Source organism: Ovis canadensis, chromosome 2 (assembly GCF_042477335.2).
Source record: "Ovis canadensis isolate MfBH-ARS-UI-01 breed Bighorn chromosome 2, ARS-UI_OviCan_v2, whole genome shotgun sequence".
Classification (NCBI taxonomy): Eukaryota; Metazoa; Chordata; class Mammalia; order Artiodactyla; family Bovidae; genus Ovis; species Ovis canadensis.
In genome coordinates this window covers 160,125,345-160,150,684 of record NC_091246.1, presented here as the reverse complement: position 1 = coordinate 160,150,684, position 25,340 = coordinate 160,125,345, and the positions used below count along the sequence as shown (strand labels likewise).

General features: G+C 36.4%; 1 protein-coding gene across 7 annotated transcripts in view; it reads left to right on the top strand.

The window, feature by feature from the left end:
• The window catches only part of KCNJ3 (potassium inwardly rectifying channel subfamily J member 3), a 225,165-nt gene that overhangs the window by 9,582 nt on the left and 190,243 nt on the right, over positions 1–25,340 (top strand). For 4 of the 7 annotated variants that reach the window (XM_069574405.1, XM_069574404.1, XM_070292231.1 and 1 more), the window contains exon 2: positions 1,546–1,762. The exons of 1 other annotated variant lie outside the window; for it this stretch is intronic. In XM_069574405.1, the coding sequence (XP_069430506.1) occupies positions 1,546–1,762 (217 nt within the window). Of the gene's footprint in view, positions 1–1,545; positions 1,763–8,002; positions 10,084–25,340 lie in introns of those variants that run through there. 2 more of the 7 variants (XM_069574406.1, XM_069574408.1) reach the window with 2 other exon arrangements.

The following is a 25,340-nucleotide window of genomic DNA, read 5'->3' as shown; positions in this document are numbered from 1 at the left end:
GCACCATCAGGTTTTGCTGTGTGTGTGTGTGTGTTTTTTTTTTCCCTTGTCAGTAATCATTTTCTTCTTCTTTTTAAAAATTTAATCAACTACTCCTAGGGCAGAGAAGAAAAATAGTATCCGTCTTTTCATTGGATGTTTTTCCTACTCAAAACTCCTGAGTATCACTAATTACAAAGTAGCTTCATTAACTGACTAGCTTTGTTTTTAAGAATCTGCAATTTCTACTATAACAGTTTGTCACCATCTTTAAAGTCTTGGTTCTATTTTGCTATGGAGGGCAGCTTACTATATACCATAGTTCTTAGTGTTTTCAGGCTCATTTACAAAACCTTTGTCTTTTCTGGAACTCTAAGAGGAAAGACTCTGTCTTCAATATACTGATTCATTGGACAGACCAGTGTTATGGAGTCTGTTTTGTTTAATAAATTAGCTTTGCAAAGAGTCTCTTAAAATATATTGGATTCTTCGAAACCCCATTTGACCAGCAGCAAGCCTCCCTCCACCCTGATTTTTCTGTATGCAGCTGCTTAACCCAGCTTTTAATTTATCAGCATCAGCATATAAACCTAAATATTTGCCTTTTGTGGTCCTTGTAAGTTAGATAGGGAATACGAATATGGAAAGACCAGATATGGAAAATGAATAGAAAAGGGAAATAAGTTTATTTTCGTGGCTTGCTAATTGTTTATAATCCTGTGTTTAGTTTTTTTTCACATGTAAGCAGTTTGTTGAATTAACCTTTTCAGTGATTTTATTGAATGCCACTGTCTTATAAAAATTTTAGTAAGCTACAGGTCTGTCTAATACAGATATTTTAAACTACATTTTGACTTAAATTCATTTGAGCATAAATTTTCACTATTTTTACAATTCATTAAATAGGTAGAGAAATGAACAACTTTAATGCAGCTATTTAGTAGTAGTTCGAAAACCACTAGTTAACAGCATCTGCCTTTCTTTTTATTATGTGAGCTGTTGTGTACATAACAGTATTTAATATGATAACATCTTCACTATCCTATTCTAGTTTATATCTATTTATTACTTTTCAAAGGTCCTGGAAAAATAAATTATTATACTTGCTTTGTAATAATGCAGTAAATCTGTTTTTAAATTATGATCAACCTTTTATCTTTAACTAACTCCGTAAGAATTGCCTACTTATATGCTTTGAGAGGAAGAAACATCTGGCATGCAGTGTGTTATCATTTAGTGATTTATGTCAAGCCATAGCACATGTACAGTTAGTTCCACAGTTTGTGCTAACAGCCATTGTTGGACCAGGCGTTTCTCCAAAGCTCATGAGTTAGGGAGTGGTAATTATAGTAAGTCGTATATTATAAATAATGCATGTATGTTCCACATGAGTTATGTGGGATTTCGGCCCATTTGCTAGAACATAGCTGCATAATGATTTGTTTGGATTTTGTTGCAGATGATTGATAGTGCAGAATGTTGGCAATAATGTAAATTACTGTTGGGCTTCCTTGCAAATTTCAGTACAAGTGGTGATTTCTTCTCTTTTTCTGTGTGCTTGTCTAGTCTCGGCAGACACCTGAGGGTGAGTTCCTTCCCCTTGATCAACTTGAACTGGATGTAGGTTTTAGTACAGGGGCAGATCAACTTTTTCTTGTTTCCCCCCTCACGATTTGCCACGTGATCGATGCCAAAAGCCCCTTTTATGACCTATCTCAGCGAAGCATGCAAAGTGAACAGTTCGAGATTGTCGTCATCCTAGAAGGCATTGTGGAAACAACTGGTGAGTAAAAACATAGCTATGCCATCAAATTTCTTTATTCCATAATAACTTTATATTACATGCATAATACCTCTCATTGATTGGGCTAAATGTCTCAGCTCGCAAATGAAAGTAATGATTTGTCTGTTATTTCTTTGTAACATTCAGTTGATACTGCTTTGAAAATGAAGATTTATTGTTGTGATGATTGCATGTGTAATGTTAACTCAGAAGTACTTACTGCAAGACAAAAAAGGGAACTGAGATGACTCCTAGAAATGGTTATGATGTTCTAGTTTAATTGTGGAGTTGGATTTCCTATAATCATATTTTTTAAAAGGTTTAAGGTTAAAATAAATTCAGGGCAATTAGTGAGCAGCCTGAACTCAGCAGGCATATTCTTGCCTTAGGGATGGTGATTCGGGTGTCACTGATAGAGCTTTGATATGCTACTAAGTGCAACCTCAGTGGAAAATTCCCTGTGTGTACATGTGTATGTGTGTGTGTGTGTGTGCTAAAGCAGCATTTTAATTTCAAAGTAGGTCAGTAGATTTCCCCAGCTGAACCTTGACCAAAAATTTTTAAAGAAGATAATTTCTTCCTTTTCTGCTTTGCTTTAGCTAGCTGTGTGCTGTATGTTTTTCTTTAAGATGCAATGTTGGTAATGCTGCGAATACTCACAATTTGCTACTCTCTGAGGAGAACAAGGTTGGCAAAAGAAAAATAACAGTAAATCAGAGTATATTATTTGGGACCTAAGCGTTGCCGGTTGGTTCACAATCTGCTGGATGCTTGAGACTAACAATGGAATATCTACATAGTTAAATCTATCTGTCTGTCTCTCTTGAATTTTATCCTTGCTACAAATAGTGAGAAAGCAGAAATATTTTCACTTTCCATTTTTTTTCTGCCAATATCTTTCTAGTCATCTTAAAGTGCTAGTTATTATGTATAAACTATAGCACTGAAAGTTTTAATAACACTGGCAATAACATAGATGCAGTCAAGCCTTATGTCAAGGTAGATGTTACATAAGGAAAGAATCTCCCACCTTGACATAAAGCTTTGTCCAAGGAGCAGGGTGAGGTAAGCCATTGTAATATTATAGATCTGCTACATAATACATATTTGAAATGTGGGCAAGAGACTTAATCTCTAGAAACTTCTTTCTCTTCTCTCTAAAAGGAGAAAGATATAATAATCACCTTGAAGCTACTTGTTGTATTACTATTATTTTGTTAACATTAGTGCTTCACTTTAAAATTTAAGGTTTGGCGGACAATGAGTAAAGACTTAATTCATCAATCTTTATCTGGAATTTGATTTCTGTGGACAATTTTATGGTTTAAATTCTCTAGATTTTTAACTTACAATTGAAATCATGTAATAGTATATTAAAAAAATATGTTGATACGTGATTAAACCAATCTGTAAAAGCTTCTAGTTCAAGAAATCTTTAAATTTCAGTTTTATTCGCCTCATTTTTTAAAGTAATAATATATTGTTAGCGCTTAAACAGCAGATGGTTTTTATTGATTTGTTTTTATAGCATATGGTTCTACTTTTGACACAGCTGGTTATTTATTAATTGATTATTATTCTAATCACTGCCACAGTGAAATTTCTGTTTCACTAGACAGTCTCAGAAACATTCCACTAGTTCTTTCTGCCCTATCTGTCCATTCATCCATTTTCCCCTACTTATCTCTAGTTAGTGTGTACCTCTTAAGAATGAGAAAATTCTTCTACAAAATCACAATGTAATTAAGAAAAAAAATCAGAAATTAGACAGTGATAGAGTACTATTACTTAGCTTATAGGCTACCTTCAGTTGCTTTGCTATCAGTGGTTTAGTAATTTCCATCCTGGCTATTTTTTCCTGGTTCAACATCAGTTTAAGGATTATGCCTTTATTTGTTTACTTGTCTTCTCAGTCTCAAGATGGAATAGTTCCTCAACCTTACTCTGTGTTCTTGACCTTGATGTACTTGAAGTATAAAGGCCAGGTATTTAGTAGGAAGTCTCTCAACTTGGATTTGTCTGAGCCTTCCTTATTCATTAGTTCTTTCAAATTTTGACTTCTACATGGGCATCTTAAGGGAATACTAAAGCAGACTGTTTTTTAAAATACTCATATGTGTTCTTGACTGAACTGATGTGTCTCCATCAGATTTCAGAGGATCATGGTTAGTAAATGATATTCTACATAAAGTAATTTGGAGTTTTGTAACATTAAATTATTCATTAGGACTGTAGATTTCATTTTAACAATTTCTCCCTTCTCCTTTTTGAAAAATAATGAACTGGCAGAGAGTACTTTCCACAGAAAATGTGAAAACTTGACTAGAAACTGAATTTATTTAGAGATTGCCTTTCATGGAGAAAAGAATAAAGTCTACCTCATCTTAACCTCTTAACTAAGCCTGTTTTCTAGATCCAGTATAGCAAGAAAAATAGCAAAACATTACTCATAATTTATACATGTTATTTCATGGAAAATTTATCTGACATTTTGTTTGTATATATGCCCTAACTAATTAAATCATGTACTGTTCAAACTCTGTAAAATCTGTCTATATTCTCAGACCTTCCTGAGTCTGGTAAAAATATCATAAACATTCTTATGTCCATATGATCATTTAAAATTATACTGAGATTTATTTAGATTCATTTTTCAGGATGTTTCCTCCTTTATCCTTTCATTCATAATACTTTCTCATAATAGTTATTTGCTTAGAATAAGGCAAATATGATCTTTGGGGATGTTTTGAACATCAGTAATACCATTTTTTAAATATTATGACCCTGCTTATATGCATCCTGCTTATATGCAGAGTGTTCTTTGGAAGGACTGATGCTAAAGCTGAAACTCCAATACTTTGGCCACCTCATGCAAAGAGTTGACTCGTTGGAAAAGACTCTGATGCTGGGAGGGATTGGGGGCAGGAGGAGAAGGGGACGACAGAGGATGAGATGGCTGGATGGCATCATCGACTCGATGGACATGAGTTTGAGTGAACTCCGGGAGAAGGTGATAGACAGGGAGGCCTGGTGTGCTGCAGTTCATGGGGGTCACAAAGAGTCTGACACAGCTGAGTGACTGAACTGAACTGAATACCATTTTAGCTCCAATGTTTTTGTTTTTGTTTTACAGGCTTGTGACTAACTGTTTACCCAGTGTAACTTTTCATCAACTTGACATTAAACCACTAAGATTTTTTTAAATCACTCATTCATTCACTGGATAAATATATGAATACATGCTCTGTACTTGGAAAATATTTGAAATTCTGGCAATATAAAGCTTGCTTCCCAGTCTTAGGTTGACAGTCAGGAAAGGTCTCTCTGAGAAGGTGATAACAAAGTGGAGACTTGCCTGTCAAGAAGGACCTTCTGGGCCTGTCTGGAGGAGAGCACAGCAGAGGTTGAGAAGCAACTGGTACAAGGATCCTGAGTCAGGAACCAACCTGGCTAATTCCAGGAACTAAAAGAAGGAGGTGGTGGTTAGGATAGAGTGAGCAATGTGGAGTGTGGAGTGAGAAGTCAGAGAGGTGAGGGACACCTCTACATGACAGACGATTTTATTGCATTGCTACAGCAAGTGCTGGGATTTGATTCAAAAGCAAAGCCTGCATTGAAATGCTAAGAGTAGTAAATTAGTAATCTCAAACTCTATATAACTAACAAAAGCTTTTTTTCATATAAACTGGATTGCATGCAGTTTACTTAAAAACAAGTGACCCCAGTGCCTAGGGAATGTATTAAACTTTTGACAGTTTTTGTATTAATAGTACTAAACTTACAGCCTTTACCCCCCCAACACAAGCACACCATTGCTCACTTGGCTGCAGTCCTCTGATGAGAATCTTCTGATGTCATTTGGTTTTTGCCTCTTTTCTGTAGTCACAGTGGGAATGGTGGTGGTGATGGGAGGGGGAAAGGGTGGAAAATTAGAAGCTTTCTCATTTCCTTGAGAGTCTCAGCTTCCAGCTCAAGACTCACAAATAATTACTTTCCCCACCTCCTTGGAAATACTCCTCAGTGATCAGGTTCAGGGATGCTGCCTTGCTTGCTTCTAATGAGCTGGTCTTTTACTTCCATCAAGGAACAGAACATCCACCTCTTCATGAATAACCTCTGCTTCTTGGCTCACATAGCAAATTTCTAAACATAGGTTACCTCCAACTCTTGCTCTCTTTGCTGCTTCTCCCAGGAGGGAGAGCACTGCTAGCGGCAAACAGCATTGCAGATTTGGCTCATTAGAACTCGATGCTTTCAAACTTCAATCTGCTCTCCACTGCTATTTGGCAGTCTTCTTAATTGTCTTTTCTGCACTCCCAGGCTCTGTCCCCATGGGATCTATTTTAGCCCTTTTCTCTCTTTCCATGCCCCCAGTCCCAGCTGTCCTATGCCTTAGCACACCGTATTTCCATTTAGTCTATCAAAAAGAATGTGACCCTTCAATTTTCATACATTTTTTTGCCCTCTTTGTCTATTTCTCATGACTATCTTCTCTTTTTCTTTGCTGGTGTCTATGGGTAAAATGTCTTTATTCTTCTTCAAAACCATCTCCTTTATTATTATATTTATTACCTGTGACTCAAGTGCCAATACTTATCATACCTAATACTTGAAATAACTGACTCGTATTTCTCTCAAATGTGTTCCAATGTTTTCCTGATGAAAAACATAATCCAATTATTTATTCCTTTATACTCGAGGTTCTTTCTGCAATTCAGAGACATCACATTCTCTCTCTCCTTCTTTTTTGTTTCTTCTAATTGTTATTTTCCAGTTGTTCCTTATAACCTGTATGACTGCCTCTCCCTGTATTTTTTCCTGGATCGCTGCCCTTCCCTTCTTTCCTTTTGAATCAAACTACTTGATTTTTTTGAATGAATCCACAAAGTACTTTCAAGTCCGTTATTTCTCTTATCTCCAGCTATGAGAAGGAAATGGCGACCCACTCCAGTATTCTTGCCTGGAGAATCCCAAGGACAGAGGAGCCTGGGAAGCTACAGTTCATAGGGTCACAAGAGTTGGACACGACTTAGCAACTAAACTGCTTTATGAAGTCTCTCACCAGCCTTACACATGCCATCAATTTCCAGGACATTCTACTCAGATGTCACTTTTTTGATTCAGAGTCAACTTGTCTAAATACAAAGTAATCATCTTATCCTCAAATTACATCCTCATCTGGAAAGTTTCTCCCTTTTAATCATGGCTGTTTTATCCAAGATCTCTTCCCTTTTCTTCTGTTTTAAAAATTATCCAATTAAATCATTTCACAAATATCTATTGAGTACCTGTTTCAGGCTAAATGGTATTCTAGACTCTGGGGACATGTTAACAAAACACAATTCCTGTTATAATCACATGTGGAAATCAGACAATAAAATGAAGAAGTGCCTCGTTGAGAATGTTAGAAAATAAATGCTATGGAAAAAAATAAGAAAACAAGGCAAGAGGGATTAGAGTTGTAGGGAAGTCAGGGTAGGCTGCAATGAGAAGATGACGTTTAAGTCCAAACACAGTACCTTGAGTAAAGCAAATCCCTTTTCTTTGAAAGGGATTCTGGATAGAGCTTCAGCAATTGTAAATGCTCCAAGAGAGCTGGTAACTGGCTTCTGCTCTCTCTCAGTGATGTTTCTTAATTCAACTCTTCCTCGTTAAGTTCACTTCTAAATCACAGTAGTTGTCTCAGGAATGGATTTAGTATTTGCTTACATGGAGACTGTACATTGAATGGTTGCTTGGTGAATTTGCTTCAACACTACTATCATAATAAACCTGGGCTCAAAAAGCCCTAATGCATGTGTTCCTTCCTAAGAAAATTAGGCTGCTCTGCTTCCTGTAATGTCCATACACTGATGCTCCCTTTTGCTCCTATATCTGGGATAATACCATTTTCAGAGAGCATTCCTGTCTTTTCCTACATGGTATGAGAACTGCCATATTTATTTAGTTATCCCTGGACTCTGTAGTCCATGTGCTTTCCTTTAATAACTCATTTAAAATGCTGTTTTACTTTCTTATTATGAAAGGGCTATTATATGCATTTTCATTATAGAAAAAAATTAAAAATGCATATATGCAAAATAAAGACTTTACTCTTATTTTCAGCTACTGTACAGTTAATGTATAGATCATTAACCTTTCGAGTGTGTGTATTCAGGTATATTGTTATTAAACATATGCTGTTTTATAACGTTCTTTATTGTGTAATATGTGTTTAACATCTCTCATGTCAAATTACAGAGAAGGCAATGGCAACCCACTCCAGTACTCTTGCCTGGAAAATCTCATGGACTGAGGAGACTGGTAGGCTGCAGTCCATGGGGTCGCGAAAAGTCGTACACGGCTGAGCAACTTCACTTTCACTTTTCACTTTCATGCACTGGAGAAGGAAATGGCAGCCCACTTCAGTGTTCTTACTTGGAGAATCCCAGGGACGGCGGGGCCTGGTGGGCTGCTGTCTCTGGGGTCGCACAGAGTCGGACAGCAGCAGCAGCAGCAGCAGCAGCAGCAATGTGTCAAATACTCTTCATTTTAATGACTTTATTGTATGCCAGTTGTATGTATTTGAATTTTTATTACCTATCTCCTAGTCTGGAATCTTTAGCCATTTCCTTTTTATTGAGATAAATACCCTTATAGGCCATAGCTTTAATTTACTACTAACTTTACTATTTTATATTAATTCTTAGAGATGTAATTCCTGGGTGAAGGAACATATATATTTATTTGTTTTTAACATCTATTTCAGGGTTGCTATATAGAAAGTTGATACCAGTTTACATCTGGGTATGAAGGTGCCCATTTCTTCATACCCTTGCCAATAATGAATATTATAATCAGTTTTATTTTTGCCAATTTGACATCATTTTATTCTAATTGATTACTAGCAAGGTTGAAATTATGGTATTTATTGACTATGAATTTTATCCCATGAAGTCTCAGACAATGTTGCTCATTTTGCTTGCAATTTATTGTATACATAAATTGCTTATATAATTAGAACATTATTTTGAAAAACTATCCCTAGTAGTCTGTACAGTATTATCAAAGTAATTTCTGTATTATATATACATGTATATATTTTTCACGTTCATCTCCCATGTGCTTTATTAATATCTCAAGATAAACTATAAACTGCCAAGATTGATTAAGGACTTTGCTTTGAGGCTATATTTTTTATATCACGTATTGTGTATCATAGATTGATAGTAGTAGATATCAGTAAGCACTTCTAATGTGTTTATTGTTATTTTTAACTGATTTTAATAGAGTTGTTCTCTGTTTATAAGCTAGCTTTCTGAGTCACACATTATTTTCTTATAGGAAATTAATAAACAAATCCTTGTTGATGATTCATGTTATGGTAGGTGTACGTTCGTGCCTGCTCTTTGTGACCCCATGGACTGTAGTCCACCAGGCTCCTCTGTCCTTGGAGTTCTCCAGGCAAGAATACTGGAGTGGGTTGCCATTTCCTCCCCCAGGGGATTTTCCTGACCCCGAGATTGAACGTGCGTCTCCTGTACCTCCTGCATTGGCAGGCAGATTCTTTACCACTGAGACACCTGGGGATCCCCTATGGTAGTTGTAAGATATTACAAAGGTGATAAAGGAGGAAGCCTCCAGTCCAAAGGGAGAAAGAAGTTGAATGAAATTGACTGTTAGCAATATGTGCTCAAACAGATGTATGTCATGCTATAGTTTAGGCCAAGAGTAGTGGTTCCTGATGGATTCATTCTTAAGCAGTATGAGAAAGACCCCTAGAGGACACAGCATGGGTTGAGACAGGAAGGTGAAGCAGAAGGTCGTCAGGAGGGTGAGGAGCTGGACATTCCAGCCCAAGGAACAGCAAATAATTCATTTTGTTAGAATCAAATTGTTTTATGTGGTCCAGATACAGGACAGGTGAAGGGGGAGTGCCTGGAGATGAGCCTATCCCTGAGGCATGATTTGAACCTAATTCTATGAGCAGTAAAGCCTTCCAAGGATTTGAAGCAGGAGAATGCCACAATCCTATTTGCAGGAACGAAAGATCGCTCTGGCTGCAGGTGGAGAATGGATTGAGTGGGGCTGAGACTGGAGGCAGACCAATCATTAGCTGTTACAATAGGCCAGACCAGAGATAATTGGTTCCTGCATAAAATTGTCTGACTCAGACAACTATATAACTGTTGAAAGTAATGAGAAAGGCCTCTGGTTCCAAAGTTGTTACTTATGATTAAACAGGAATGGGAAAAATCAGCTCCAGGATCTTTCCCACTGAAGTCCCTCTGGCTATTTAGAAGAAGCTGAGACAGAGAAACAATAAGATAAATTGAGAAAAAAAAAAATCAAACAGCATGAACAAGCCACTGACTTCTTACTAGTGAAAAACAGTTGGAAATTTTCTAATGAAAAAAATCACAGAGCAGAAGCTCAACTTGTGAATAATTGAGATGTGCCTACAATTTTCCTGTGTGAATGAGTCTACAATATTTAGCTTTATTGGTGGTAATTAATAGTTTCACTTTAATGATCCTTCCAAAGATAGTGTTCAGCAAACCCCTAGTGTTACTGCAAATGATGTAGCTCCCTCTTGACTATTGGAAATTTTATTCATCTTCCTCATTGAAAGTACTGAATCATTAGCCTATGAGCTCCTTGTCGCTTTTGTAGTCAGGACCTAAATCAGGGATGTCTTATTTATTTTCTGGTTTCCCTATTCCTGCCCAGGTTGCAGTTGCCTTTTAAGGTAAGTGGTGTTTCAGAAGACTTAGCTTGCCACATAAGACCCATGGATGTGTGTATTTTGGAAATCTCAAAGTACCCTCCTCCAAGTAACTTATATGGTTATATATTTGTTTGACATTTATTGCTTCTTAATTGTGATTTTTTTTCTCTTTTAGAGATAGCTTTTGAATAATTGTTGAGTTGAAATAGAACTCAGGTTTTTGAGAACCATGAATTCTTTTTAAAATAAAAGGGAATTTTATGAATAATTTCTAAACAAAATCTTGGTTTATTGTTTTCTTTTGATAGGCTATTATAGACATTTTCCCAGGGACTTAAAAAAATTAATGCCTAAACAATGAGGCATGAAGTAGGATAACTATCTCTACTAATTTGAAACTGAAAGGTTTTCTGAGGCATGTAGCTTTCAGTGCTACAGGAGCTCTGAGCAAACTGGAAAGGTTCGTCACCCAAATTCGCAGTCAGGAATGTTAATTAAGCCCTCCTAGAGGCCTGCTTCAATATAATGAGGAAGTTTGCTTCGTTGGTAGTGGAATAGGTCTTCTCAAACTCGTTATTGGAGTTACTCCACTGTTTTCCATATTCTGCCTTTGTCAAAACTGAATCTTCAAAAATACATAAAAAGAATATTTTCATATGTTACTTTTTCTATTATTTTCCTATCTTGTATAGAATATTTAATTAATACAATCCTCAGTGTTTTAGATTGAAGTTTATCATTTGTTGTGCAGGACGGTGGTATGGGCAAGTTACTGAGGCTTAAGTGAATTGGGGAGGGTTGACACTATATTTGTCACAATTTGCCTGTGGGGGATATGATAAAGTAGTAGTAGTAACGTGTGCATGCTCAGTTGTGTCTGACTCTTAGTGACCCCATGGACTGTAGCCCATCAGGCTCCTCTGTCCACGAGACTTTTCCAGGCAAGAATACCAGAGTGGGTTGCCACTTTCTACTCCAGGGGATCTTCTGGACCCAGAGATCAAACCTGCATCTCTTGTGTCTCCTGCGTTGGCAGGCAGATTCTTTACCACTGTGCTCCCTGGGAAGCCAGCACAATAAAAGAAGTCAGCAAACCTTATAGATAATGTAGCTATTTTTAAAAATGTAAACATGAGGGATTGTAATTGGGGAAAACAGTTTTGGTGAGGATGTGGCTTAGTCCAGGGACAAGGAACATGAAGATTTATACCTTAACTAGAGATTTTCCAGGTAAAGTCCTGACTGCATTGGAGTCCCATGGGATACTTATTAAAATACTGACTTTGGGGCCCTCACTTAGTCTTACAGTGTTCAAATATCTGGTGTTTGTGAACCAAGAAGTTTGCATTTGTAATAGGCACCCCCGTGATTCTTATTAAGAACATTAAAGTTTGAGAACTCCTTAATCCAGCAACTAGTAAAGCCACAAATATTTAGTGAATTAATTACTCAACTGAAATACTAAGGACTAATGAAAGAGAACATAGCTCTTTAAATTTCTGAAGTCTTCAGAGATGAAGCTTTGTGTCGACTCAGACTGTGCTGATCAATGTAGCCAAATGCAAATGAATGTGGGTGGAAAACAGTGAAAATCAGGAGTATGAATTAAAATGCATTGCTATTCATCATCTTAACGAAGAACAAGATGTGATAGCTATTGTAGAACATTGTGTGAAGATGTAATATAAATGCCAAACAGCAGTGTTAGTGTCACTCACTGCTGGAGAGTATTCCGATCACTGAAATCACTACATATGGGCTTGACCAGAACACTGCATGCAAGTATTTAATGCATGCAGTATTTACCGTTTTATAAGAGGAATTATGCCTGTGAATGGCATCAGCCACTGATCCCCACCTTATTTCTGAGTCTTATTTTTCTTTATTCTGTGGCACTGCTCCCTCACGTCGGTTTGTTGTTGTGCTGGTCCCAACATTTGGTGCCCAAACAGGGACCTGAGCTTTCGAGGGTTTTTTGACGGTGCCAGAAGATGCAGGGAATTCCAGCCAAGAGACTGGAGGACAGTGAAAGTACTTGATGATGGACAACACCATTGAATATCAGGAAGACATGTCAAAGAAAGGAAAGAAGAGGACATAGTTCCACATCGATCCTCCTGGAGAGCCGCCAGTGAGGGGGATAAGAAGACTGACGATCCGCAACCACCCAGAACAGGCTCCAAGGACCAACAAAGCCAAATGGCCCACTTGGGGTCGATTGAAGAAATTGACCATTGAAGGGGAAAAATTGGTCAAAGAGCAGGGACAGCTTTGACCTTGGCTGCCTTGTTCTTGGCTATGCTATCTGTGATAACTACCACGGTAGGTGCCAACCATACTTGATGGGCATATGTACCTAGTCCTCCCCTACTAAGCCCAGTTACATGGGAGGATTCTTCTGTTCCAGTTTTCACAAATGACTCTTCTTTGTTGCTCAGACCTTTTGACCCAAGCCTTCCTTTAAAACCAGAAGAGGGCCGACGGCTTTCAAATGTTAGTGTTAATTATACTGTGGGAACAGGTCTTACCTATATGTATGGGAGTGGAGACTCATTGTCTTGAGAGAGGATTTCAGAGTTCGTTATCTATAGTTAAAGTAAAGTGAAGTTGCTCAGTCGTGTCCGACTCTTTGCAACCCCACGGACTGTAGCCTACCAGGCTCTGAGGAGCCTCTTGGTTCATGGAATTTTTCAGGCAAGAGCACTGGAGTGGGTTGCCATTTCCTTCTCCAGGGGATCTTTCCAACCCAGGGGTCAAACCCAGGTCTCCCGCACTGCGGGCAGACGTGTTACTGTCTGAACCACCAGGGAAGCCTAGCTATAGTTAAAGAACCAGTGAACAAAACTCATTTTTTAAAATTAGAATTATTTTCCTTTAATATCACAGGAGAAAGTACTACTATGTTTCCGCCTCATCTACCTAAATATTATTTCTATAAACTCTGGAATAGAACATTGGGTACAATGGAAATTATGTAAAGCTAAACTGGACTTCCCTGGTGGCTCAGAGGGTAAAGTGTCTGCCTGCAATGCAGGAGACCTGGGTTCTTTCCCTGGGTTGGGAAGATCCCCTGGAGAAGGAAATGTCAATCCACTCCAGTACTCTTGCCTGGAAAATCGCATGGATGGAGAAGCCTGGTGGGCTACAGTCCATGGGGTCGCAAAGAGTCGGACATGACTGAGCGACTTCACTTTTACTTTCAAGAGGAATTATCATTATGTTTACTGCAAAGTTCAATAAGACTTTTTTTTTCTCTTCATAATTTTACATTAAGGCTAACTCTGGCTGTTAATCATTAAAGCTAAAGATTTGAGGGCTTTGTTTTCTGGGGTAAGTTTTGTGGAAATTGCAGAGATTAAAGAGAAAGTTAAAATAGGAAATGGATAATGAATGAGTAAGATTTGAGATTCAGATAGAGTGAGTTTATCTTGACAAATAAGGATTCTAGACCCAATTTGTATTGCTTCACTTTGATTAGTTTTCTTTGTCCCAGGCTCTGTTTGGAAGAGCTGAGATCATTAACCCATTCAGCTCATAGTGGAGAGCTCAGGACTGCAATTCAAGTGAGAAATCATGGCTGCCGTTGTTACTGTTGCAGTTGAAAATGAATGTTGAATAAGATAAAAATATATGGAGTTATTTCCTAAGCTGTGTATTTTATTAGTCATAAATGATGGTAACGGTGCCATTACAAAACTGAGAAGCTATCATCCTGGGACAGAAGAAAAAGGAGGACAGTCCTGTCTTTGTTGTCCGAAGATGACTTACCTTTGGAGCCTAAACTTCATTGTGTTGATTATGGATGATGTGTATTTTCTGAAAGTCTTGTGGCAAAAATAACTCATGAGCCTGAGAGTAGCTCTTGTTACAATCATTCCTGCTGTGTAGTTCAAAGAGTGATGTCTGGATGATTCTATCTTAAAGGCTTTTGAAAAAAGTGCAGCTTTGTCTTCCAAATATCTGTCAAGCAACTTTTTTGTACACCTCTAAATAATTTTTATTATAATTTAGGCCTTTTATTTTGTTTGATTTTGTTTTTACTTTAGATTTCTTGTCATTTAAAAAAGTAAGTGACAATTTAATGACACTTAGTTTTCAGAGCCCTTTTTAGGCACATGTAGTATTAACTCTGTACCATATCTTAACATTTAGATGCAGACAAAATCTGAGTCCATGAGAGGAAATCTTTCTTCCAGATGGACAATATGAAGGGGTAACTTTGGGAAGGGAAGAGCTTTGATAATTAGGGAAGGTTTGGACCTTCGGAACAGAATGTATATGTATAAGCTCCCAGCACCGTTTTTATTACTTTTTCAGTGCTGAGGGTTTACTTTCTGACTCATGCTCCTGATTCAGCAGTTCCCCAGAAATGGCTCCGATCCTTCCGTATTTGGCAGCACTGCTTAGAGAATGTAGAGAGAAAATGATGTAGCCTCTTTGTATGTGTGTATTTATTCAGATTAGCATTATCGGTTCCAAAAATGTTTTAACATGTGTTATCTGTTTCTTTCTAGTTTTGCTTTGCTGTACATTTCTCACAGTGGCTTTTTTTTTTTCTCCAAATATGCTTCATTACCTTCATTTTAATTTATATACATTAAATGCAAAGGTTTGTTAAGCTTATTTGGCTTATTTTCTTCATTTAGTTAAGATTTTAACATTTTATAGCCTGTAAATTATAGAATGGTAGTGACTCACCATAATCCCTTATGAAAAAGTTTAGGAATCTTGAGTTTTTAAGGCCTGTTTGCCAAAATTGAGGACAGACTTTGGTCTTAAACTTTTAGTGTCTCTCTTATGCAATACATTGATGGTTTGTTGTTTTGTGTTCAGTTATTTATTAGTGTTTAAATTCAGTCTAACAGACTGAATTTTGCTTATCTTTTAAATATGTCTAAAACATTACTAAAGAAGGACCTAACCTTTACAGAGTGCCTTTCTATATTCCAGGTTCTTCTAGACCAGTTGTGTGGATATCAACTAAAATATGGTACCTTAGTTGAACTGGTCATTGAATCATATCTGCCCAATATCATATGTTCCTTAGCGTGGATATGCTTGGTTAGTCTAATATGCTATTTCAGTTTTGAATAAGTGTATTTCTTTCTTTTCTTTACACTAGAAGCCATAATATTACCAAAACCAGAGAAAGTTGAGAGGAAGGAAAGCAGGGCACATTTATTATTTTCAAAACCTAATAGAATTGAAATGATAATATTGTAAAGATAAAGTGCACCTTAGTGATATTATAGTTGAAATGGAAATGGAAACTCTTGATTTGATGAGGTGAAATAACTTGCCTGACTTTTGAGAACAAGTTGATGGAAGAGTCTGGAATATATCTTTGTACTTTGAGTCTTATTCAGGCTTTCTTCTCATTACTAGCAATGATTCACTTATTTAAATGTAATTCTTGTTTACCATCTTCAAAATAATTAATAATGATGGCGATTATGTATCTTTTAAGACATGTGAAGGATTTTTTCCCTGTTACTAGAGTTTTAGTTTTTGATCAGGTCAACCAGTTGTCCAGCTAAGGAGAGGGGAAGGTCAGTCAGGAGATGCATGCCTTATAAATAGGCCTGGTCTTGAACAAGACTGCAAAGTCCTTTTTGGGGTAAATACAATATGACTGGTAGTTATCCAGCTCATTCATGTTTTCAATAACTATGTATTCAGTAACTGTGTATTTCAAGCACGGTTCCAGGCAGTGGGTACATAGTGAAGTCTGAGGATGCCAGTTGGCCAAATTCATGATCCAGTGAGAACTAACTCTTACCCAGTGAGAGTTATGTAAATTGGGCAATATACCGTTAGTGGTATAGTTAGTAGGAGATGTCTCAAAGCTACAACCTATGCTTAGAAATGGTAAGGGAGTTAGCCAGGCTAAAAAGGAGTAGAGAGTACTACTGGAAGGCTGAACAAACTTGGAAGACCTCAAGTGTAACAGAAAGAGAACACTTGCTTTGTTTAAGGTATTGAGTGATATTCACATGGTTAGAGATAGAGTGTATATGGGGTTATTGTTGTAGTTCAGCTGCTAAGTCATGTCTGACTCTTAGCGACCCCATGGACTACAGCGCACCAGGCTTACTTGTCCTTCACTGTCTCCCAGAGTTTGCTCAGTTTCATGTCCATTGAGTTGATGATGCTATCTAGCCATCTCACCCTCTGCCACCCTCTTTTCTTTTTGTCTTCAATCTTTCTGAGCATCAGGGTCTTTTCCAATAAATTGGCTCTTCTCATCAAGTAGCCAAAGTATTGGGGCTTCAACTTCAGCATCAGTCCTTCCAATGAATATTCAGGATTGATGTCCTTTAGGAAAATATCATATGCAGATGATATATGGGGTAATGGAGAAATAAAGAAGTTTCAGGAGATGGTATTGGAAAAATAAAGGCTGGAAAATGTAGCACTTTAAAGACATTTATGTGTTTGTACTTAATTATTTTGAGCAATGAGAAACCACAGATGGCTTTTAAGTAGAAGAATGATGTGATCATAATTACATTTTAAGAAAAAAATCACTCTGGCTGAATTTATCAAAAGTATTAAGCAGGGGAAAAAACTAAAGATGGGTTGATCAATTAGGGTGTTAGAGCAATAATTTGGATGAGAAGTGATAATCTGTTGCTAGGGGAAGTTTGAAAATGCATCTGGTGGCTCAGCTGGTAAAGAATCTGCCTGCAGTGTGGAAGACCTGGATTTGATCTCTGGATTGGGAAGATCTCCTGGAGAAGGGAATGGCTACCCACTCTAGTATTCTGGCCTAGAGAATTCCATGGGGTTGCAAAGAATTGGACATGATTGAGCAATTTTCACTTTCACTTTGGCCAGCATATTGGGAAAGACTTGTTGAAAAGTCTTGTTGAGGTATATAAAATTTCACATTGCCCCTGATGAAATTTGATGTCTGAAGATGAAGAGACTTAAGATGAGGAAGTTGCAGACTTAGGGGTGTAAAATACAGGGACTATATAGCACGAGATTTTCTAAATTCATATTTGGACTAAAGAGAGAGATATATGAAGTGGAATAAGCCTAGAAATTAAAACTGGGAACGTATTGGGAAGTCGTGGATAGGTCTCAGGGCTGGAACTTCAATGTGTTAGGGAAAACAGAAGGTATAACAGGTGTTTAGAGCAGGAGAGTGCTATGATCAGATTTGTACCTAAAGGTCTCTGAATAATGATTATAAAATAATAGTAGTGTATATATCAATTAACATTGTCTTTTTCATTTCATTGTTTTCTTTGTTCATTTTCAACCTCCTGGGAGAGGAAAGATAAATAAAATGGATATGGTTTGAATTCCTTTATCTTTTGAAAAATGCTTTACATCAATATGATATGTAAATTTTGGAAATCAAATGAGATATGGTCAATACTTCAGTTAAAATAAGTGGTCCTAAATTATTTTCCATCAATATTTGCTGCAAAAACTTATTCTTTAATTTAGATATGTAGAATGAGTTTGTCTTCAACACGATCTTTTTTTTAAAGACCTACTGTAGTGTGGTATATAAACCAAAATGTCAAATTGAAATTGGAATTTAAAAACCTGTTTTAGATCTGGGTAAAGAAATCCTCTGTGTTAGTTGCTCAGTCATGTCCGATTCTTTGTGATCCCATAGACCATAGCTCACCAGGCTCCTCTGTCCGTGGAATTCTCCAGGCAAAATATTTCTACAGGGAATCTTCCCAACCCAGGGATCAAACCCAGGTCTCCTGCATTGCAGGCAGATTATTTGCTCTCTGAACCATTGAAATGTTTATTTGTACTGTATAACTTAAAATTAGGTCCTAGAGAGCCCTGTTGAATTATGCTCCACTTATCTTTCAGAATTCTTTAAGAGATAAAATTATGACTCTGTGATGAAAATTAAAATTTCAGAAATTTAAAATGTGTTAAAATTAGATAAATGCTTTGTGTGAAGATAAAAATTGTAATTTTATAGTTATGGAAATTAGTCTATTAGTGACAACATCTGAGATGATACTTTGAGTGTCTGAACTTACAAAATGTTGATGTGTGTGTCTGTACAAATGTGTCTTCTGATGAATACACTTAAAATTAACCAAAAGCTGCTATTATTATTTTGATCTTTGCTATATTAAGAATAATTAAGTTCAGTGAGTGCTGAATATAGGTAAATTCTGCCATGTTTCTTTGAATAAAATACTATTAAAAATGATCTCGGGAAAAATGATATAGAAAAGTTCATTTCTCCTTAGAGTCAAGAATTTTCTTTCAGTGTGTTGCCATATTGAAATTTAAGTTGTTATACAAAATCCCATGGATGGAGGAGCATGGTAGGTTACAGTCCATGGGGTCGGAAAGAGTTGCACACGACTGAGTGACTTCACTTTCACTTTCACAGTTCCTGCTCATGCAGTGATTTTTACTCTGCAAGCAAAAGTGAGATTAGAACATAACCTGTTGAAAAATGCCTTCCCTCACATCTTTCATTTCTTGGAATTGTACTAGCAGTGAACACGTAAGGAAATACGTGTAACGATACTCAATAGAGTGTTGTTTCAGATTGGATGATGAGAAGCTTAACTGGCTGGATAAATAAAACCTGATGTAATGGGTTAAAGTAAATTCTATTCCAGTATTATATTATAAATGTAATATTTCACTTTATGTTATTTATAAAGTAAAATGTTTTATTTTATTTTTAACCTATACATGTACCTTTAATGCAGAGCTGAGACATGAAATATTACTTAACTCTGAAAGAGTTTTTATGACTCATCTGGACTTTAAGTGTTTCATTTGGGAGATTCTTCTGCAGCTTAATGGTTCATATTTCAAAAATAAATTTCCTAGGCATTCAAAATCTTCTTCAAGAAATAAAACTTCAGTGATAATAATATTAACTAGAGCCTTTAACTTTTTTCTTTTTAAATGAAATCTTTGAACTTTTTTCTGGTTTTGACCGTATTCCTGCCATCACTCACTGGTTAGACAATAAATGTTTATTTTCTTTTTTTTCCTTCCAAAACTTTCTTTTGGAAACTTGTCTTTTATTACTTTTTACATTTTGTATCTGGCAGCCTCCACCAACTACCTGTGTGTTTTGGGAAGATATTGAACAATTCCTGTTTTTAAAACTGGTAATAATACCTTCTCCACTTACCTCTCAGTTCCTATTGTGAAAATTCAAAGGGATGATGCCTAGACCATGCTTTGCAAAACTGAAGTTCTGAATGGCACCCCAACTCCAGTACTCTTGCCTGGAAAATCACGTGACCGGAGAAGCCTGGTGGGCTGCTGTCCATGGGGTCGCTAAGAGTTGGACACAGCTGAGCGACTTCACTTTCACTTTTCACTTGCATGCATTGGAGAAGGAAATGGCAACCCACCCCAGTGTTCTTGCCTGGAGAATCCCAGGGACGAGGGAGCCAGGTAGGCTGCCGTCTATGGGGTCACACAGAGTCAGACACGACTGAAGCGACTTAGCAGCAGCAGTATAGTAAAACATCCTCAAACTCACCGTGTTTTCCATTTTTCACTTCTACCCACACCAGTGCCACTTTGAAAACATAAACTTGTATGGTTTTGCTTCCTTTGTTTTTCCCTAGTAATATTTGAATTAATTTTCTTTTGTCAAACTTTATTTCATTAACTCTTTTTCTCTTTTTAAAGTTTTTATTGCAGTATAGTTGATGTACAATATTGTGTTAGTTTCAGATGTAGAGCAAAGTGATTCAGTCATATATATCCCTATGCTTTTTGAGATTCTATTCCCGTATACATCATTACAGAGTATTGAATAGAGTTCCCTGTGCTATACAGTAGCTCCTTTAGTTATCTGTTTAATATATAGTAATGTGTTTATGTCTGTCCCAATATTCCAATCTATTTGTTTCATTAACCCTTGACAATACTCTTAAAGTCCCCATTTTTAGCTGTTTGGCGTGATCTACACAAATCTACCAATAACCTGAAGATTGTTTTAATTTATGGAAAGATTATAAATCAGATTTACTCAAAAGCTGAATGTTTATGTGTTTATAGAATACTGTAGATTCTTTTACAAGATTTCTTACACTAATAGTTTGATTATATTGAAAACTAGAGTGCAGACGTTATGTATGGTATTAACTTTTTCAAGTGACATTTAGAGTAGTCTTCTACCAGTGTGGCCAGTTACTGTGCTAGAATGCTGAGTCAGAATCCAGTTCTGCCCCTAAATGGCCATGTTATCATTGCCAAGTCAAATAATATCCTTGAATAAAATTTTCATCATTTACAATATATGAATAATACTCCTTGTTCTGGTTTTTGCTAAGGCAAAGGATAATTTAATATTTTTTGAAATTATTAAGTGCCATAATATATAAAATATAATGATTTTGATGAATGGAAATAACAAATCACTTTTTCATATTTCATCTTGTTAGTATTTTATTTATGTCACAGTTTTTCAGTAGGTTCCTTTAATACTTTTTTTTTTTTGGTTGTATCAAAATTTCAATAGCATTTCGTGTCATTTTGCATAGATGTTTAGTAAAAATTTATCTTTTTTTTTGACAGTGCAGTTATAGCTAGTGAAACCTCTGATACTCTTGAGCTTGTTTATTTTTTATAGAAAGCCTTGTAGCTTGCTTTCATCCACCATGTTTTATGCTTGTCTGTGTATTTTAAAATACTATGCTCTGGTGCTGGATAGCCGTATAAAGACAGAACTCCCTTATATTGATGTCAGTTTGAAAGGGGAATATATAAAAGATCATCCATTCTCAAAGCTTTTGTCATGTTACAGTAAACCACTTCCCTATTAATCTACCAAGGATGTGATTTCACTTTCTGGGAATTATGTGGTGGATTCCTGAAACCACTGGAACAAATTATTCATCCTTAGTGAAAAGATTCAGTATTTGAACAGTTGACTCACTGTAAAAGAATGTGTTGCATGATATTTCAACTTGCTGATTTTTAAAATGTGTCCATTGGTAAGAGGTTATTGGGTTGTTTGTTGAATTTGAGAGAGTAAACTCACCTATAAGTTATAATCTATTGATTATAGATACAGACTTTCACAGTTAGATTGCCTGACTTTAAAGACTATATGATGTCTGTTATTCACATTGATTCTAGGAAAGTTGATTAATTTTCCTCTACCTTGATATCTTCATCAGTAAAATTAAGGTAAAAGATTTTCCTATCTCTTTTTCTTAGTGTGTATGGGGGGTATTAAACTAACAATATTAAAACAAGATAATGTAGTGATTGTGCTTAGTATATTTAGGACTTAAGGGCCACCCAGTAAAATGACTATGTGCTGTTGCTATCATCAAAATCCTTAGGTCTTAGTTGAACTCATTTTTCAATAACTTATTAACATATGTAATATATACCAATTTCTTCAGACTAATGCTCTAAAACAATTGACTAATGATAAGCCTTTGTGTGAAATTACAATGAAATTTTATTAATGAGTGACAGAAATGAAGCCTTCTTCAGTTTCAGCAGGTTTTTAAATGACAGGTGCAGGTTGAGCATGATTGTGATGAATTGAAAATAGTATTTATTTATGCCAGTTTGGAAGAATTATACCCCAAATTTATTGTTGTTGTCATTGTTCAGTTGTTGTTCAGTCATGTTCAACTTTGTGATTCCATGAACTTCAGCATGCCAAGCTTCCCTGTCCTTCACTGTCTCACAGAGTTAGCTCAAATTCATGTACATTGAGTTGGTGATGCTATCTAAGCATTTCATCCTCTGTTTGCCTCCTTTTCCTCCTGCCCTCGATCATTCTCAGCATCATGGTCTTTTCCAATGAGTTGACTCGTGGCATCAGGTAGCCAAAGTATTGGAGCTTTAGCTTCAGCATCAGTCCTTCCAATGAAAATTCGGGGTTGATTTCCTTTAGGATTGACTGGTTTGATCTCCCTGCAGTCCAAGGGACTCTCAGGAGTCTTCTCCACTGCTATTCAAAAGCATCAATTCTCGGTGCTTAACCTTCTTTTTGGTCTAACTCTTACATCTGTACATGTGATGGAAAACCACACTAGAAAAACCATAGCTTTGACTATACAGATCTTTGTCAGCACAGTGATATCTCTCCTTTTTAATACACTGTCTAGGTTTGTCATAGCTTTCCTTCCAAGGAGCAAACATCTTATATATATATATATATATATATACACACACATATATAGTTTTACAATGACTAATAGTTTTTAGGTAGTTAGTTTTTAGTTTAGTTAGTTTTACTAATAGTTTTTGCTAACTATACATGGAGGAATTTCATCTATCTTTTGTTTGCAAGTGCTGTAAAATGTCATAAAGTTCTAACAAGAGTGAGGAGCTTTCCTTTAACTGAGTCAGCTATGGTCATAATTAAGTTCTTCTTGAACTGGTCCATGAACTTGAATATAGTATCCAGTGTTCAGAACATTCTTAGATATTTTATGTTTAACTCCTAATTGACTTAGGCTTTTTTATTTTTTCCTGTTCCGTGGTGCTATATTTTTGAAAGTGTTTTTCAGTAGCTTTATCATTTTATAAGCCACTGCCAATAAATCATATTGGCATAAAATGACTGACAAAAAAAGGTTAATTATTCTGACCTCTCATCAGTGAAAATCATGGACTTGGGATGAAAATACTACATGTAGAGAGCAATAGAGACTATATTTTTTTTGTTGTTGTTTAGTCACATCCAACTCTTTTGTGACTCCATGGACTGTGGCCCACAGTCTCCTCTGTACTTGGAATTTCCCAGGCAAGAATACTGGAGTTGGTTGCCATTTCCTTCACTGTGCTACCTGGGAATCCTAGAGACTATGTAGATCCATTTTAAAAACAAATGAATAAGTTTTATTATAAAATAAACTACACTGAAATAATTTAAAATCAGAATTACCTTAACTCAGAAATTTTTCTTTGTATTTGCAGTACTAAATAATACTGAATGCATTAGGCATGGATTTGATGGCAAATAGTAGAAAATCCAGTCAACAGTGATTTCAACAGCTAGAGCTTTATTTTTCATTTCTAACAAGATGTTCAGAAGCTGGCAGACAGGCTGGTCCAGCTGCTCAAAGACTGCTTAAAGACTCAAACACCTTCTTTCTTCTTGCTGTGCCATCTTTAACATATGTCTTTCCTGCCAGTGGCCATTATGGCTGCCTCACTTTTAGACATTATTTAAAGTTACAAGCAGAAAGAAGGGGAAGGAGGAAAGCTAACAGAGCTCTGTCCTAGCTCTGTCCTAGTGAGATTTATACGTCATATTTAGGAGAGGAAATTTCCTAGCAGATTCTCTCTCCATTGCATGGGTCAAAACCTCTTCTGACTCTCTTATCACCCATGAAAGAGTTTTAGAGATTGAATATTTTGAGCAGTGCATAATTTCTTAGATTAAATCAAATTGTTAATATTAAGCTTTTATTTGTTTTTTTTGGGCTGTGCCTTGTGGCATGTGGGATAGTTCCCCAACCAGGGATCAAACCTGTGCCCCCTGCATTGAAAGTACATAGTCTTCACTGGACTGCCAGGGAAGTCGCTAGATTAAATAATACAGTGCAGTGTTACTCAGCCGTAAAAAGGAGCGAATGTAGTCGGTTGAACTGATGTAGATGAACCTAGAGCCTCTTATACAGAGTGAAGCAAGTCAGAAGGAAAAGAACAAATATTGTCCATTAACACATTTATATGGAATCTAGAAAAATGAGACAGATGAATCTATTAGCAAAGCAAGAATAGAGACACAAATGTAGAAAACAGACTTGTGGACACAGTGAGGAAGGAGAGGGTGAGACGAACTGAGAGAGTAGCATTGACATACATACATTTCCATGTGTAAAACAGATAGCTAGTGGGAAGTTGCTGTATGGCCCAGGGAGCTCAGCCAAGTGTTCTGTAATGACCTAGAGGGGTGGGGTTGGAGGGGGGTGTTGTGAGGGAGGGTGAAGAGGGAGGGGATATATGTATACTTATGGCTGATTCATGTTATATGGCAGAAACCAACACAACATTGTAAAGAAATTATCCTATAATTAAAAATAAAAACACATTAAAAAAATTAGAATGAAAATCTTGCTCTTTATAAGTCAAAGTTTCTACTTAAACCTTGTAAGGTAAGCCAAGATACCTACCTAATAGTTTAAAACGTGCTGGCAGTATCCTTTATTATTTTTCCTACCATTCTGAAACTATTTGTAGAGATAAAGCTTGATAGAAAGTGAGTTTGTCTGCTGTGTTGAATTCTGCATATGTTTGTATTTTAAATTTCAAAATGTCCTAGGTATCCCAGGACAATTTTGTTGCTATGGAATTTGTCATTGTTTCCTAATTAGCATAGTATTTATGGGCTTTTCTCTTTCTCAGCCCTTACCTCCTTTTCTTCATATCAGTCCATACTTTTCTTACTTACTGGTATTTAGATAAATGAAAGACAATGGTAGGCTTCAATGGACTCTTTAGAAACATAAAAACATCTTACAGGGTCATATTCTGGAACAGGATTCAAAAAGATTTGTGGCTTTCATCAATTATTTTTCCCTTTGTATCACCACTTGGTTTGAAGTTTTTCTTGGATGCAGTGCCAGGCTGGCATCCCAAGTAGCTCATTAGCTGTTCATTTCTGCCTTCTTTGCATTATTTCACTAACTGCCCATCAAAATTCAGTGTGTAGCTCTAGGCCTGCTAAGAACAATCTGGCAAGATATCATTCAAAAGCATGTATTATTTACATATCACTTGAAAGTATCAGGGATTAATCAAGGATAGAAAGTACAAAAACACATTTAGCTTCTATGAGTGATTCATTTTAAAAGTGGAAAATAAATCAGATGTTTAGTGCATTTCTAGAAAACAGAGGCTAAGTTTCACCACCATGATATTGAAAAAAGCAAG